The following is a 13,742-nucleotide window of genomic DNA, read 5'->3' on the forward strand; positions in this document are numbered from 1 at the left end:
TTATTAATAATAATAATAATAATAATAATAATACACTGCTACATAGGCACACCTACATTGTCCGGTACAGTGAAACAACTTAGACCTGCCCCACCACTTATTCAGTCAGAGGCACCCGTCTAGCCTCTCCAGGGACGAGATTGCTAAGCAAAATTTTGTGGTAATTTCTCAAGAAGGAATAGGTAAGTGAAACCAAGGATTGTTTTATCACCAAGCAGAGGGAAACATTGAGCACTCCTGCTTTACACCTGATAATATTAAAATCTATCTTCAATAGTTTATATTTAATATAGTCATATAAATTTAACATCTTGAACATAATACTTTGATGCTTAGGTTAAAATAAATTAAAACTTACACATTTTAAGGCTTTTTTTTTATTAATGAAATAATGTTTCCTATTTTCTGTACTCAATTATTAATGTTAATAATTTTTGTCCATGTTTTTATTTAAATTTTTTCCCTATAAAATTTTTTGAAGTAAATCCAGTCGTGGTGTACAGTTTCTCACAGTCTATGTCTGACTTTTATTGCTCAAGATTTTTTTTTTGTTTTCTAGACTCCCCCTTTTTAATAATCTTGAAAAACATTTTATTTTCCAAATTATATGATGTATGTATTTACTGTAGATTTAGCATGTGTGCAAGGTGATAATCACAGAGACATTGTTTACTTTGCCTTTTCAATTGCTGAAAATGCAGACAGTATTGGGCTACTGATGTATATTCATTATTCATGTCATTGAAATATTTGGATGATACTCACATGTACTTTAGGCGTAGGCGGCAGGCCATTACTTACTGGTTTCTGAAAGAGAAAAAATATTGGTATGTATGGCACTTACAAAATTTGACATCCAATTTTAAAACACTTTAAAAGTAAGAGTTGGGTATAATTCACTGTGTTAAAAGACCAAGAATAGAATATTTGCTTTCCATCTCAACTGTGAAGACACTTCTATGTACAGTCAAACAAAATATGATGTACACACCATGTTAAAGATACAGTTTTAAAACAAAATTATTCATGTACACAGTAGATCTTTATTTAAACAGTGCTTAAAGATAAAGGCAATGTTCATTTTATTCATTTATTCAGAAAAAATATTGTTATATGCAATTATGTATTGTGTCGAAACTTGTATTTCTGCTTTAACTTCAACTGTTGGACAGATGGCCTAATTTTCATCAAGCACAGTTTGGCATAATCCAGAATCCGCTCAAACAACTCGATGATTGCAAGAAGCTCAGACCCTAAAGTACAAAAGCAAACGAAAGCAAAAACACTTTCATTACCATGCTTCAAACCAGTATGGGGTCTTTCTCCTAAAATGCTGTCTTTAGATTTCATCAATTAGGTCTACTGGTAAAGTGCACAAATAACAAAGTTCAGGCTTAAGCTTAGATATGTGTTCTTAAAACCAATTCAAATTGGTTTGGTGGATTAGCTGGGTAATAGGAGGTTTATTAGGACATACTGCAACCCCATAACAAGATATTCTGGTATTGAAAGGGTTTTTGGAGCTTGAAGTTTGAAAATAAGGATAGGTTGTTGTGTCCAATAAATGCAGTCACTTTGTGTATTTTAGAACAGGTTCTTTGAGGGTAATCTGGTTGGGAACCCCATTGTTATTCTCAAAGCAGTGAATTGGTGGATTAATGTCTTTATAGTTAGATATAAATGTATGATAAATTGTGACATAGAAATCTACATGGGTCATACTGGACAACCCTAGTATAGGTATAGTTGCTGAACAGGAATAAAAGGTGCTCCTATGATTGTATTTTGAATGGTAAAAACAGTGTTTGTAATGTTGAAAGGAGTATCTGGGCTGCCTGTAAACCGCCAACCACACAAAGGGCCCCCCTGTTTGTGTTCCCCAAGGGTCACTCCTTGGACAAGTTCCCTTTTCTCTCTACACCTCCTCACTCAGTAATATCCCCATTTAGTTTACAGTACCATCTGTATGCTAATGACACCTAAATCTATCTTTCTGCCCACCCTTGATTTGTCTTCCTCAGTCCTGGATAAGGTTTCATGCTGCCTGTCAGTCAACTCATCATGGGTGGCTGACAGGTTTCTGAAATTCAACCTGGAAAAAACAGAACGTATCCCCCCCCCCCAAACACACACACACACACACATACACACACACACACATACACACACACACGCACACTCCAAATCTTTCCTGACATATTTCTGTTAATAACAGGCTAATTTCCCGTTGTCTTGTTGTCACCTTTGATTCTGCCCTCTTCTTTAGCCCCCATATTCAGAACATTTCAGGTCCTGTCACTTTTACCTGCGCAACATTTCCAAAATCCGCCCTACCTGTCATCAGAGACCACCAAACTTGTAACATCCTCGTCTCTGGTATTCCACTAACCCGATTCTCTCTTCTACAATCTATTATGAACACTGCAGCCAGACTTATCCATCCCTCCCACCACCCCTGTTTTGCTGCATCTCTCTGTGGTTCTCTTCATTTCCTTCAATTTCACCTTAGAATCAAATTCAAGCTCCTGTGCTTTGCCTTTAAATCCCTCCACAGTTCTTGTCCCACTTACTGTTCTAACCTAATAGAAAATTACACCCCTAGCCGCTCTTGTTCCTCTAATGACCTACTAATAACTTCCTCTTTCGTAACCTTGTCAAATGCACGAATTGTCTCCCACATCCTATTCAGCTCGCTCCTGTTTCTTGCTTATTTTAAAAAAACACTCAAAACCTTTTCAAATTTGCCTACCTGTCTTCTTCTGTATTTTAAACCCTTCACTACTTACCCAAATTCCATATGCCCCACTGCTATTGTGTGCAGATTCCCCCACCTTTTAGATTGCAAGTTTTTTCAGGCAGGATCCTCTCCTCCTCCTCCTGTGTCACTGTCTGTCTGTCATTTGTAACCCCTAGTACATTTACAGCATTGCGTATTATGTTGGCGCTACATAATGACTGTTTAATAATATTAATATTAAAAATAATAATACTAATATATGACCTCTATTCATAGGAAAAGTCTAGGAATAAATGTTTGTAGAAATCCTTTCTCCTGCCCTGAAAGGAGGCAGCAACCTCTCCATAACCCACAGCCTACCTACCATTTGCTGTAAAATAAAAGTTTTAGTAACGTCTGATATGACAATTAGCACCAAGGTAACTACTGCAGAAAAAAATCAAATCTAGGGGCCAAATTTGACAAACAGCTTTTGATTTGTCTAGTTTTCAGCGTACAGGAGGGAAAGTGTGTATCCAGAGGTAGTCCTTCAATGAATGCAAAAAAAACCTACTAGCAAGTCTTTCTTTTCTCTCTGTGTAGGCACACTTAAGGACTTGGAAGTTCGATTATCAATCTGCTGAGAATGTAACAAATTTTCCCGGTCACCATTGACTTGGATTGAGCCCACTCCATTACCTGTGAAAAAGTAGAAATGAGAAGGCATTTACTGTTTCAGCTCACTGAAAATTATAATAAAACACAACAGTAGAAAAATTACTAGCATCTATTTTTTTCACAAGGTCAGTATTGAATTGATGGAATTGTTAAGAAAATGCTTTGATTTTTTACCTCCTGCCCATAAATTCAAAATTATAGTTGATACGGGAGGTGCACTCAATATGAGACACAAATTTGACCTGAACATCAGTTATTTGGTTGAGTTGAGATCTGAACAATGCCACCATCAGCCAAAATTTGATTTCCAAACAAGCACTTTTATAATGCACTTGAAAAGCAGGAAACTTCTCACACTGGCATCCTGGTAGGAGTCCTATTTAAAGTCATAGTTGCATGTTATATGGCCACCTGGACCCTAAAAAAGCATGTATGTGCTCCATTGACAAATTCTCAGTTGTTTAGTAGTCAGATCATTTTTGTTGACAAACACTGTTACATTGGTGTACCAGTAACAACAGTTTTCTTAGTTTAAACAAACAACTTCCCTAAACCTTATGACTTTCCCCACCCACCTACAAAAAAAATGTATGTGTTTTTATTTGCAGTAACCACAGTTGATCTTTTCATGGGGAGTTTACCGTGTTTTAACAGGAAATTCTTCTAAAGATACTATACATGTACAAATGGACTTTCTTATCAGAAGTACATCCACATCACAATCTTTTATCAAAAAAAAACCCAGACACAAAAACAAACATAACTTGTCCAAACCCATAAAAATTGTACATGTATCAACAAAAAATTTTTTTAAGCATATTATTAATTTTATGACAGAGGCTGCTGGCCGGTGGAAATCTGAGCACAGGCCACAATTGGCCCCCTGGCCGAACTTTGGATATACCTGGTGCAAGGTAATGCTAGCTTCTCCCTGCCTGACTCTTCCCAGTTAGATTATCTGAAATAGGCATTCCCTCCGGTAAACGGAGACGTGTGATCTTGCTGCTGGAACTGTTGCTATTTTGGAACATCTAACAAAGATAAGTACTAACTTTTAATTAGGCAGTGCCTGAGTGTTTTGTGTCATTCTTTAACCCTTCTTGACACTTGTAGTCCCACAAATACTTCCACCTTGTTACAAGTGGCGTCCCTGGTGTAATTGTTGTTGATATTGTATTGTTTGTTCTGTATTGGTGTTATTGGAATAAGCAGGTGAAATGTGTAAGTTTAAGAAAAAGGTTGAAAGGGGGGTGGCCCAGCGATGCCACGAACAGCAGCATCCTGCGGAGGCTCCGGGAGAGAAGCAGCACTTACCGAGCTCTGAAGCACTCCTTCGCATGGCCATCACTAGGTGTCAGCTCCTCGGAGGTCGAGAATCAGACTTTTGCAGTCTGGATCCTTGGACTCACAGTGCTTCTTCCAGCCAGCCCAATCAAAGAGGGAACTACAGGCGGCCTACAAAACAATGCCGGCCAAGACGACAGGGAACATGGGGCCAAGACGGCAGGGAACACGGGGCCTGCTTGCCAATCCTCACAGGGACACTGCACTAGATATAAACCCCTTCAGGAAGAGGGGAAAGGGTAGTCCAGCTTCCCCAGAAACAGTAACAACAGAAGCATCAGGCTGCATAATGGAGCCATAGGCAGCTCCATTGAAATAGCAGAGTAGTCTAAGCCCTACAGAAGAAACCAAAGCCTTACGGAAACTACTGCCAACTAAGGCTGACATGGATGTTTGAGCTGGAACTGGAACTTGATCGAGTACACAGAGTGGGCTCAGCCACCCCTTTCACCCCGGATGGCCCCAGAGATGTGATTTGCCGTGTACATTTCTATACACAAAAAGAGGAAATATTGCAATGTGTATAGAGATGAGGTCCCATGGAATTTGATGGGGCCACTATCAAACTACTGCCTGACTTCTCATGCTTAACCTTGCACATGAAGAGAATTGTTCACCCTTTGCTAACAGCTATCCAACAGGTGTGGGCACAATACCACTGAGGACACCTGTTCCAGATTCAGGTCCGAAAGGCAAATTGCCACTTCCTCTTGCAATACCATAATCAGCTACCGGATCTCTTCAGCTTCCTCGGCATTGACCAGATAGATGTACCAAACTGGCTGGACTTTCCAGATGATACAGCAAGTTTCCGCATCCCTGGAGGTACAAATTTCCGTCCTAGGCATTCCAGATCCTGACACCGATCTCTACAGCCGTGACCCATGCAATCCACTGGTCCCAATGAATCATGAGGTCACTTAAATCATGCTTCTCAAGTCAGACTAAGAAACTGTCAAGTAGAATAGAAGCCCTCCTGGAAACAATGACATCCATATGACCTCGGAGTGTAGGCCTGGGCTACTCCACATGGCTCTTTCAAGGTCCAAGGATGGTTTCGTAAAAATTCTGTCATACAATCCATGATTATTCTACATGTTTTAGCGTGTTTGTCTAGCTAAATACTTTAATGTATGTTAATATAACATTTTCACAAGGTCGCATCTTGGCTGACCTGCTAAATTGCGGCCCAGGTAGCCAAAATTTGACCTCTCACATTTTGTGGCTCCCTTACCACATTCGAACAGCAATGTGTACAGCAATGGAGCCATTTCACAGATATATGCCATACTTTATGACACTCCAGCTTAACCATTTTTTTGAAAAATAGAAAAGTGAAATGGACAACACATTCACTAATTATTGGTAAAAAAGAACGCATGGTAATTTTCACTCACAAAGCCTCTATTTCTAATAAATACCAACAAACAAATTACAAATGGAATGGAACAGTTTCCAAACATTGTTGGCGATGTAAAGAAGAAGAGGGAACCCAGATTCACATTTTATGGTCTTGCCACAAACTTAAAGAATTCTGGTCCCAAGTATATAATTTCATATAGGAGCTGAGAGATTTCACCTTTCAGTGGCCAGCTGATAAATTTCCTTTACTATTCCACCTCATCTCTTTATAATACAAGTACAAGAAATCATTAGTAATACATTTAGTCAATGTGGCAAAGGCCTGCATTTCAGCACTCTGGAAGTCAGTCACCACCAAACATCCCTCAGTGGTTCTCTAGCATAAACGATATGTTGACGGAAAATTTGACAGCATTATTAAAGGAGAGAAACAAACAGTTCAAAAAAACATGGTTCTATTGGTTACCTTTTCAATGCTCAGACGAATACAAATTTCTCATGTTTAACGGGGAGGTAAAAGAACCCACCACCTACTAACATTGACCTCCTCAGTAAACCTAGTAAGACTTGTCCTAATTAGATACCGACACACATGATTTAGTGAGACCAAACCTCCCCATGCATCCCAATCCCCCTCCTCTTCCCCCATCCTTCCCAATACTTTTTGCACCCCATTACAAATGTATCCCAAGAAAATAGAAAATGTAAGGAGAGTATGATTGAAACTGTTTATAATGTACAGTGTTATAGTGCACTTTTTTTGTTTTATTGATATTGATGTGTAAACCTATGTACATTGATATGACTTGCTAAATTAACAAAATTGATGAGCATTGGTATTTTGTAAATATTCTTTGTTATATGATGTGTGCTGACGAAAGAAAAAAAATTTGATAACAGTTTATTCTCTGGCAATGGAAAAAAGGAGAAGGGTGGAGAAGCAGGCACCACGGGAGTTGAAATGTCTTTTCCTGAAAGCCCTCGGCATTGTGGACGAGAAATTAAATGATGACAATGATAAAACTGTTGCATTAGAAACCAAGAATTGTACCCCAGAGAATTACAGTGTTTTTTGCTAAAGAGGTAGTGGATATGGTGTTACTAGAGTACAAGAGTTGGAAGATAAACATACCATTTAAGCGGTTGGGTTGTAAACACCAGAAGAAAAAAGTTTAGAGGAAAAAAGAGCACATGTAAATCCTTCAGTTTGGTCAGAAGATGTTTCTGATTCTGATGATGAAATCAATGTAAATGACAGTAGTTTAAATACTGTCCGTGATTGTTATTCTTTGGATGTGAGCCCCATAACACAGCACCAAAGGGAGAGGTCAGCAGGTTGCCGGCTTCCACTTTAATAGTACAGGATTTTACTGGCTGGACATTAGTAAACAATTCCGGCAGCGCTCTGGGGAGGGTATACTCCACTGGCTGGTGGGACTGTGGGACGAGGGTGGAGAAGGAGTTAAAATCACAACAGAAGAAATGCAAAATTTAGGGTCGCTAACACTTCATCCCACTACAAACAATTAAAGCACTGACAGTCCGAGGATCACGTTCAGTGGTAGAATGGATGGTTAATGCCACAAAGTTTGATTGGGCTGATCCCCAGGATATTAAGAAAGAAGCCCTGGAAAAGTGACAAAAAAAACCCATAATCCAGCTTTGTTAGCTTTGTGAAAGAAGCATTGCCAAAAGCAAAATCAGAGAAAAGAACAGTGAGCAATCTGCCCCTCTCATGGAGCAAGCCGAGACTGACACTTCAAAGCAAAAACTGTTTGGGACAATTTGACTGATTTGGGACAATGGCAAGCTCCTTCTCCCACTATGTGACGGTCAGGTGTGTCCTTGTCCATGTGCGGTCAGTGGTTACAGGAGACCTACACCCTTATGTACCACTGACCCTATATTGTTCACGTGGTAATGTACAAAGAGTTCTTGCATAAATGATACTGGTGCTGAATTTACTTTAGTACATGGAAATATCAATGATACCTCAGGACCTATTGTTTATGTAAATGGTTATGGGGAAGCTAACATACCAGCTAAAATGCAGAAGTTAAAGCTTGCAATAGATAAGTTCCCCCATTTACAGCTTTTGTTTTTGTTTGTAATGTCACTGTGAACATTTTGGAAATAGACATTTTGTTAGGGACCATATTCTGTTTGCACAGTTTTACCTTTGTATTTGGACATTCTTCCTACAATATTAGGCCAGTGAAACAAATAGTAAGGGGCTCAACAAAATGGATTCCGCTGCACATTCCAACACCCACTACTATTGTAAACGTGAAACAGTACAGGCTTTCGGGGGGGGGACACAAAGAGATAGGAGAAACTATCAAGGAAGGAATTATTGCGGATAGGTGTACTCTGACCTGCAGTAAGTCCTTGGAATAGCCCAGTGTGGCCCATTTTGAGCCCGGATTCTACATGGCAGAGGACGGTGAATTATCAGGAGTTAAATAAACATGCCCCTGCAGTTGTTGTGCATTGCCACAATCATTAAAGACATGCTTCCTTTCTCGTGGCCAGAGATCTGCAACAAATACATACTGGGTTCGACATTTGCAAAGTGCATATTTTTCATTATATTGATGATATTATTATTACAGGGGAACTAAGCAAAGTTACTAAAGCTCTGAAACTGACTATCACCTGAAGAACCGAAGATGGGAAGTAAAACAAGACAAAATCCAACGCCCTGCACCAGAGGTAAAGTTTTAGGGTATGGTATAGTTAGGGCCTCTGAAGAAAATACCAGAGAGAAGCATTTAAGCTTACAAAGAACCTACTACAAAGAAAGGCACAAACCTTTTCGGGCCTGATGGGGTTTTGGAGAACCTTCATCTTTCACCTGGGATTTATTCTCAAACCCATGCATGATGTTGTGAAAAAGAAAAAATCATTTGAGTAGGGAGAACAACAACAATGAGCTTTTGAAGAAGCCAAACGTGCTATCTCCCAACATCAAGAACCAGGCATTGTGGATGTCAATCATCCTTTTGAACTGGAATCCACTGACGTCAATGATATTGCAAAATAAAAAGCAAGTGAATACCAATATGATTTTGGTCAAGACAGTAAACTGGTGCACAAACAAAACACTCAAAGCAACTGCTTCCAGCCTATTGGGCACTATTCAACAATGAAAGGCATACTGCACAACAAGAAGTCAAAGTGAAAACTCGTTTATCCATTGCTGGATGGGTAAAAGACAATGTACTAGGAACTGTTGAAGTAGAAATTGTACCTGCAAGAGAGAGCCAATATGCAATCTAAAGACTTATCCAGATTTCAAGAAGGTATGGCAGCTGCAGTGACCTTTGAAAACCCAGAGCACATGAATAGACTCATTAAAGAGGCTAAATGGAAAAATACCCCAGAACATACCTTGAAGGGGTGGTTAAAACCTATTTTGCAAGTGATTTTGGACCTCAACAACAGACAACTTAGCGGTTCCACACCGTATTTAGGGATGTTAACTCATCACCATAAGAGCTGCAACAAGCCGCACTTGAGGTGAAGGTGGAGATTTGAGACCAAGCGCCAGCAATGATGTAAATAAATTTTCCATTGAATGTCAATGTGCTTTTGATGAGGACTTTGTTGACATACCCAAGATGTCTAATCATCGATTATGGTAATACAGATATATATCTTGGATTATAATGCTTGAAAGAACCTACAGTTGCGGTAAACTCTCACGTAGTGAACTGTTGGAGTCCTTTATATGAACTACTTGCAGTCTGAGGACACATATCAATCAAACACATGAGACATGTATTACTAGATGGACAATAAATTGTCATTCCATCTGCTGAAACTAAAATAACAAATGGGATGCAAATTACACTCTGTAATACCCACAGACAAAATGCTGAATGCAAGCTTGTAACAGAAAATACTGGTATATTACCACCTGGATTTGTGTTAAAGTTTGAAATGGAACTGGTAAAATATCTGCCAAAATCACCAACTGTTACATATCCTCCTAAGGTGGTATGGAAAAAATTTATTATTTAAACACATGAGCAGTTCAGTTAAACATATCTTGGTGTACACATTATAATATAGATTTAGAAAAGCTGAAGGTTAAAATAGAACATGTATGCAATATAGAGGCTCTATATGCCTATACCTATGATGATACTAAACATATGACTTTAGAAATACATAAAAACAAAGAGAAGGTTATTGCTGCTCCAGAAATTTTTATCACTATTTACAAGCATCATTGGTGGGACATATTTACTAACTGGTTTCCGTCAGCATATTCTTTTATTGTAATCACTATATGTATAATTATACTACTAATAATTTGGAATGCTTGTATGTAAAAAACAATTTATCACTAGTTTTGCTAAAATAAAAGAGGAACTGGTCGGCATTGTCCACCACAATCCTAGTACTTAGAGGCACAAGGACACATTGGGCCTGATTTATTAAAGCTCTCCAAGGCTGGAGAGGATACACTTTCATCAGTGAACCTGGGTGATTCAGCAAACCTGCCACTGACAGCGTCATACACTGGGAGCAACAAATTCACATCATATAGGGTAGGGCCTTTTCAGGGATATTGTACTAGAGTTACCACAGCCCGCTAAACATGGTGCCTCCTGTTTTGAATACAGGCAGCTGATGTGAATTGTGTCAAATTAACAAGGAGGAAAATAAAGGAAAAAGATGCAGGCACAACTGCAGCAGTTATAGAAGGGATTGCAAGATGTGCTTACTTCTGTACCAAGTTTTGGTGAAGAATCATGTGTTACTGTTTTTCTACCATTTCAAGAAACACCAGGAGCAGGATTTAGACTGTGTACACTCACCAAATCATTTTCTACTGAGGCGATCAGTGAATGAACATATCACCATGTGAGAAGATAACTTGGGAAACAGAAGCAAACACAAAACCTTTACACATTGTACTCATACTTCACACAACTTCTTTGAAATATACACCATCATTTATATTAGTGTGAGAATCAGAACTGGGGCTAACCCTTACAGCATTCCTACTGTGGACCCATAATGTATTCATTAACAGCAGATACCAGAAAATGAGCTATAGTATTGTGTTGAAATGGTCCAAAATATCAAAGCATTGTTTATGTTGTATGACAATCCTTGCTAGAGGAGACAAGTTGAAGTGGGCATCATATTTCATATATTATGACATTTGTCAAGGTTTAGTTGAAGCCCATCTGGGATGTGATTTGGAAAACTAATAAACCTAGAAAATGTGACCAGGTATTTATGTTGTATAGCAGTGTTTCTCAAACAGGGTTTAGTGGAACCACCACTGTACAGCTGTGGTTGAAAATGGTAAATGGGATTATTTGTATGGAAGACCTAACATCTACTATGGTGATGACAGGAAGCTCCTTAAAACTTTGTTCTATTAGATCCAGTTTCCAAAATATCAAAAATATAGACAACACCTGGGCTGGATTTGAACTACTGAAAAATAGGAGTTCTTAAAACCAATCCCACAGTACACTACCATAAAAGGGATTGGACTTGAGTGCATTTCGTATGACTATTAGCTAAAATTAGATCTCCTTGAACTGCTTTCTCTATCCCCCCCCTTTTATTTTATCACTTTTTCTATGACCTTTAACTTCTATTTCTTTGACGGTGATCTATTTGCTATCATATATGTGTTTCAAAAGGTCCTTTAGATAAATACCCCAGGGTTTTGGTTGTTAGATTGTAATATTTTGGTAATACAATGTTATGTTTGTGGGGTATACATAGTAAGCTATGTATGTTTGGGAATGATGGTTCAAGCAACTTTCCTTATTGTAATGGGGTTCCTGACAGTTAAGAAAATGTTCATGTTTGCACCATGCTTATGTTCTGTCTGCTTGTTTTACTATATTCAATATTATTGAATGTTCACATGCTGCTTTTTCAGTTTTGCTATACTTTCTATAAATAATGTTTACAAAATCTTGTACTGCCATAAATATTGAATAACATAAAAATGAGAGTTTTTTATGGTATAAATTCTCTGCATCCAGAAAATATTTTGATTAGTAAATTTTATTACATTATCAAGTGTATAATGTGGATTTTAGCATATGTGGAAAAACAATGTAAGAACTAGTATGAAAGTGCTTTAAAAAAAAAAAAATTTGCTGCAACCACTGAAGGGTTAAAATAACTAATCTAGCTTGAGCCATATATGTTTTCGTAAGGGAGTTGTATTTTCTTTCCTGTCTACGCAGTTTAAATGTAAACAAATGTTGGAAATTGTACATTCTTTGAGATACGATGTATGTCCTGTTTTCCTTACAATGTGTCAATTAACATTATATATGTAACTAAAGACCACCCCTTCTATTGTGTAAATATCTGTAAAAAAAGACCACCTTCTTAAGTAAACATTAGAGTATATTCCTAAAACCATACTGTGTGAGCGTGTGTTATTGGGATATCTCTCCAGACGTCTGTCTCTCTGGTGCAGGAGAAGTCACGGTGCATTCGTGGAACTAGAAGTAGAAGCAGGTCCTTTCAGCTGGGGGCTCCGAGTCCGGGATTAGAGCACACAGAATTCGGTGAGTACGGAAAGTCCCTGCCTTGAGGCTTAGGGGAAATTCCGAATCTTACCGAAACTCTCTGTTGCTTCTATTTTGAATCCACTTAGAATATACTGAAAGGGAGAGTAGCTATCTTTAGGGAAGATAGGCTTTAAACTGAGGACTTTAGAGAAGTCGCAGAAATAAATAGACTGTTGGCCAAGTCTATAGAGGAATTCATTAGAGAAGAATTCAAAAGAGGAATTCTTTAGAGAAGAATTCAAAAGAGAAATTCTTTAGAGGAGAATTTAAAAAGAGAAATTCTTTAGGTAAGAATTTATAGGAGGTATTCTTTAGGAAAAGAATATAACTATTGTCTGCACCCTGATTTCTCCTGTCAGCCAATTTCTATCGCTTCTTATCTGTCCCTTTCTTATGCTTTCTCTGTTATGTTGTGATGTTATGAAATAAGTATTTTCATTTTGTGCTGAAGGTGAGCAGCAAATGATATTGTGAAAATTGTACTAACTTTATTGTGTGTGTCCTGGAGAACTGTAAGACGCCCCACCACTCTGGCCAGGGGAAACCCGTTAACCCAGAAACTGGTGATCGCAAGTGGCAGTTCTCAGGGATAATACTAACAGGCAGTTGAGGAGGAAGTTGAGCATAGACATAAGTCCTCTAGACCTTTCCTCACTCCTTGGGGTCCAAAGGCCCCTGTGATAGAAAAAGGTGATCTAGAAGTAGTACAGGCAGAATATGTGAGAAAACTTGTAGAAACTTTAGATCAAGTTGAGAAACATGTTGCTCGTGCCTCTCCTTTCTCTCCGCAGGAACCTACGCATCCTTTCCAACCAGGAGATGTGGTGATAGTCCAGTGCCTGGCAAAAGGACGACAACAGATAGAGTTCCCGTTTGGACCACCCACCCGAGTGGTAGCAGTCACCAGAACAGCGATTCTCACAGAAGAGGCTCCAATCTGGATTCATGCTAGCAGAGTGAAAAGGGTCCCTGAGGCTTCTTCTCCGGCATCGAACAGAGACAAAGAGGGTGAAGCAGGTGTGAAACCCCTGAAAAGTGCCTTGCCACAGGCTGAAGATAATGACCCCACAATATTCTGGGAG

At 38.7% G+C, this 13,742-nt stretch overlaps 1 protein-coding gene across 8 annotated transcripts in view; it reads right to left on the reverse strand.

The window, feature by feature from the left end:
- The window catches only part of MAP4K3 (mitogen-activated protein kinase kinase kinase kinase 3), a 325,471-nt gene that overhangs the window by 101,043 nt on the left and 210,686 nt on the right, over positions 1-13,742 (reverse strand). For all 8 annotated transcript variants that reach the window (XR_011920413.1, XR_011920412.1, XR_011920414.1 and 5 more), the window contains 2 exons: positions 3,291-3,415; positions 766-807 (listed from right to left, as the gene is read on the reverse strand). Coding sequence is in view for 5 of the 8 variants with exons in the window: in XM_072409172.1 (XP_072265273.1) it covers positions 766-807; positions 3,291-3,415 (167 nt within the window). In the remaining 3 variants the exon portion in view is untranslated. The remainder of the gene's footprint in view (positions 1-765; positions 808-3,290; positions 3,416-13,742) is intronic.

This window comes from Pyxicephalus adspersus, chromosome 4 (genome assembly GCF_032062135.1).
Source record: "Pyxicephalus adspersus chromosome 4, UCB_Pads_2.0, whole genome shotgun sequence".
NCBI classification, from domain to species: domain Eukaryota; kingdom Metazoa; phylum Chordata; class Amphibia; order Anura; family Pyxicephalidae; genus Pyxicephalus; species Pyxicephalus adspersus.